This window comes from Ciona intestinalis, chromosome 14, assembly GCF_000224145.3.
Source record: "Ciona intestinalis chromosome 14, KH, whole genome shotgun sequence".
NCBI classification, from domain to species: Eukaryota; Metazoa; Chordata; class Ascidiacea; order Phlebobranchia; family Cionidae; genus Ciona; species Ciona intestinalis.
Window position 1 is genome coordinate 1,265,612 of NC_020179.2, and position 3,404 is coordinate 1,269,015.

General features: G+C 33.0%; 1 protein-coding gene across 1 annotated transcript in view; it reads right to left on the reverse strand.

The window, feature by feature from the left end:
* Positions 1–370: 370 nt before the first annotated feature.
* Positions 371–3,404, reverse strand: part of LOC108950056 (cytoplasmic dynein 2 heavy chain 1-like) — a 4,616-nt gene continuing 1,582 nt past the window's right edge. The window contains exons 3-7 of the mRNA XM_026837470.1: positions 2,706–2,865; positions 2,227–2,376; positions 1,719–1,832; positions 1,078–1,316; positions 371–688 (exon numbers count right to left, since the gene is read on the reverse strand). Coding sequence (XP_026693271.1) covers positions 386–688; positions 1,078–1,316; positions 1,719–1,832; positions 2,227–2,376; positions 2,706–2,865 — 966 coding nt within the window. The 3' untranslated portion in view covers positions 371–385. The remainder of the gene's footprint in view (positions 689–1,077; positions 1,317–1,718; positions 1,833–2,226; positions 2,377–2,705; positions 2,866–3,404) is intronic.

Here is a 3,404-nt window from a genome sequence, read left to right on the forward strand (position 1 = left end):
CTTTAGCACATAATATCCAATTATCCGGATCGTGTTTTAAACAATTAACAGCGGTCTGTGGAAGTCGTGAGGATACAGTTTTATAATTTTTTGAATGTTCTTTGTTTACTACCAAATGAGTCGAGAAAATAGAATAAAACATGTCCTATTTTTTATATGTCCCTCGGCAGGACACTTAATGACAATAGCTTCAACTCACAAAAAAATTCCAAATGAATAACAACCCACAAAGTTACATAAGAGGTAAATCATAAGCTGGCATGAGGTGTATAAAACAAAAAAAAAACATTTAATAAAACTGACATTGCCAATCACTGTGTATTTGGATGCATACAAATAATTAATAAAACTGTTATTGCCCACCATGCAAAAAAAGTACAAAGAATTACATAAATTTATGCGCAATGGTAGCAGCGTCTAGCCTTGAACCGCAACCACTACCCACCTTCCCGGAAGAATCATGCAATCTCCTCCTTAATTTACCGGCCACGGCGTCTTCCGCAGGTTGCATGGCACGCTCGTAAGTTGCCACTGCCGAGCGCCACACAGGCTCGGTATAGGAGTTGTAATGCAACGCTGCCACCTTGGAAAAGGTTTTAGCAAGAATGTCATCGGGGCATAACCTCTCTCTGTCTGTAGTTGACAGCAAGCGTAGAAGGTGTTCGTGCACTGTACGTAAGTCGCACACCTAGAAAATAGTATTAAAAAATTAAATTATAAAATTGGGAATTTATGAAATAATTTTTTATGAAAATTTCGGCAAAAGTTTATAAGAATAAAGATGTTATTTTGTGACTGAAAGACTAGCCTATCTTTTTAGCGAGCATAAATGAGTGTAAAGTGACTGTAACCCAATGGTCACTTATAAGTTGTCCAAAGTATCAGCCATACAGAAAAAAAATGCAAAAATCCTCTGAAAAAATTACCCACAAAGTAACATACATGGTAACTTGTAAGCTGGCATGAGGTGTATAAAACAGAACACCATGCTTAACAACTGTCGTTTTCCAGCAACTCAAGGATAAAGCAAGTTACATTCTATCATTTATTTTTTTTAATAACTCTATTCAAAAATACCTCTTGAAATCTGGTCATTGAATTGATGACATTCGTAGCTTTATATTTGCCACTATTCCATACATGTGAAGGGTATTGCTTCCAAATTCTCGACGTTAATGTAGCGCACATAGTAATCCACCTGTCACAAATACCCACTGCGTTGCGCAATCCCTCCCTTACAGCAATGTATGGTCCAACCCAAATAGATGAGAATTCAGAGTCCAATTTACGCTGAGCAAATCGACAAAGCTCATCGCCTAAGACATTTAAAATTAAGTAATACTATAATAGTGTTATCACTATAGGCAAAAATTCATTGTTTTCAAATTTAAGTCAACATTTTTAAAAACAACTTTTTAAGTAACAATCATGAACTTTTGTAAATTTCAAAATAAATTAAGTTAAAAAATTTAAAACAGTTTTTTTTTAAAAAAAACAAATTAAAAAAACAAGATGACAATTCAAAAAAATCTGGGTGCTAAAATGTAGTTATACTTATAGTTGTCAAACACAGAAAGAGCCTTATAGACTGATGTAGCTAATATAGTAAGCTTTAGCTCTGTTTTTTTTGTATTAACCTAGTAAGCTTTAGCTCTGTTTTTTTTGTATATTTTTTTTGTATATATTTTTGTATAAACTTTAATAGGATAGGGGGTTACCTATAACAGTGAGAAAATTTAACATCCGAGCTTCTGGGTAAGCTGGAAACTCTGTCTGTTTCCAAATATCATCAAGTGAGTCTTGTAGTTGTTCAACCAATTCCATACAATCCACTTTATAAACAAAGGAACCAGTTAAAGAGTTTTATTTATTTGTTGCTGTGTGGTAGGGAATGACAGTTTTTATAGCATAGGTGTTCTGTTTCAGGCACCTCATGCCGCTTACCGAGTTTAAAAAATTGTAATTTTGTAGGTGATTATTTTTTCTGTTTTATATGTGGCTAACAGTATGGCAATTTATAGAACTCATAAGAGACCGCTGGGTTGGAGAAATTGTAATACAGTATCTGGTCTAAGAAGACATACGCTCTCAAACCAATAACCTCTGGTCTAGAGACAGCGCTATGACACTTCTCTTACCAGACAAATCGCAATTTATTAATAATGTTTATGGAAAACAATTTAGAAACAGAGTAAAAATAAAACTAACTTGTAGCTTTAAACATACCAAGAGATAAACTGTCAATGCTTTGGAATTGTGATTCGAGAGGTTTTAGATATTCAAGAAAATGTTGAGCTCTCTCTTGTACATCAAGTCTAGATCCGGATAAACTAATCTCGTGCCAGTATTTGCATTCATCCAGTGGTGTAAGGATACCTAGATACATAAGGAAAGTTTCAAACTATTTTGTAATGGGCCAAAATCTGTGCCGTAATGGGCCAAAAAATAACATTTATTTATAAAAAAAAAATTGTATTAAACTTATTGCATAAAAAAGATATCTTTAAAAACAGTAAGAGGGTCTTAATATAAAAGTTAAAAAAACACCTATGAAAACAGAACAAGTTATAAAACAGAACAAAACAAGTAATATGAAACAGAACAAGTTATAACTGCTTTAGCTGTCCTGCCAAGCAACAATAAAGCAAGTTACATTCATTTATTCTAGCATTGGTAAATACAGCATTAACATAAAGGTAGCCTACCTGAAGTATTTTCCTCAGGTTGATTCTTATCAACATGACTACTGGACTGAGATTTTCGAATCGTGGTTCCCAAACTCTGCTCCAAATCAACCAGAAGTTTCTGTAGGTTTGGGTTGAGAGATCCTTTAGTGTTGTCTTTCAGCAAACTTGGGGCAAAAACCTAAAATTTTTGGGAAAATAGAATTTAGTTGTGCATTATTAAAAGATTATTTGTTAAATTTTTTTTTAAATATTTAGAAAATTTCATATATATATCTAAATGAAATTTGTTTTATAAAATGGGATAGACATTTTTTACTTCTTTGTTTTGATGTTTGTGTATAGAATCAAAACAAAATAAAAAGGCATTAATTTAAACCAGGATTGTAAAAATACCCCTTTTTCAGTGATAATGTCACCGTCCGGATCGTCGAAAAACGTCCGGATTTTTTTAATAGAAATAAATCCTATTTATATTAAAATAAACTTTCTTACGTTCGGCCGACAATATACTCTTTGGTTTCTTTGTTCCGTAATTATTGACGACATAAACGTGCGCTCTATTTTAACCGCATTGGTTACATTGCGAGAACACGGCGAATAGCTAAAATGACGAAACGGTTCGTGCAAACATTAAAAAAAATGCATTTTCCTAACACCTACTATACTAATTTTGTCACAAATCATGTCACATGGAACCTTTATGTGGTGAATTTAAAA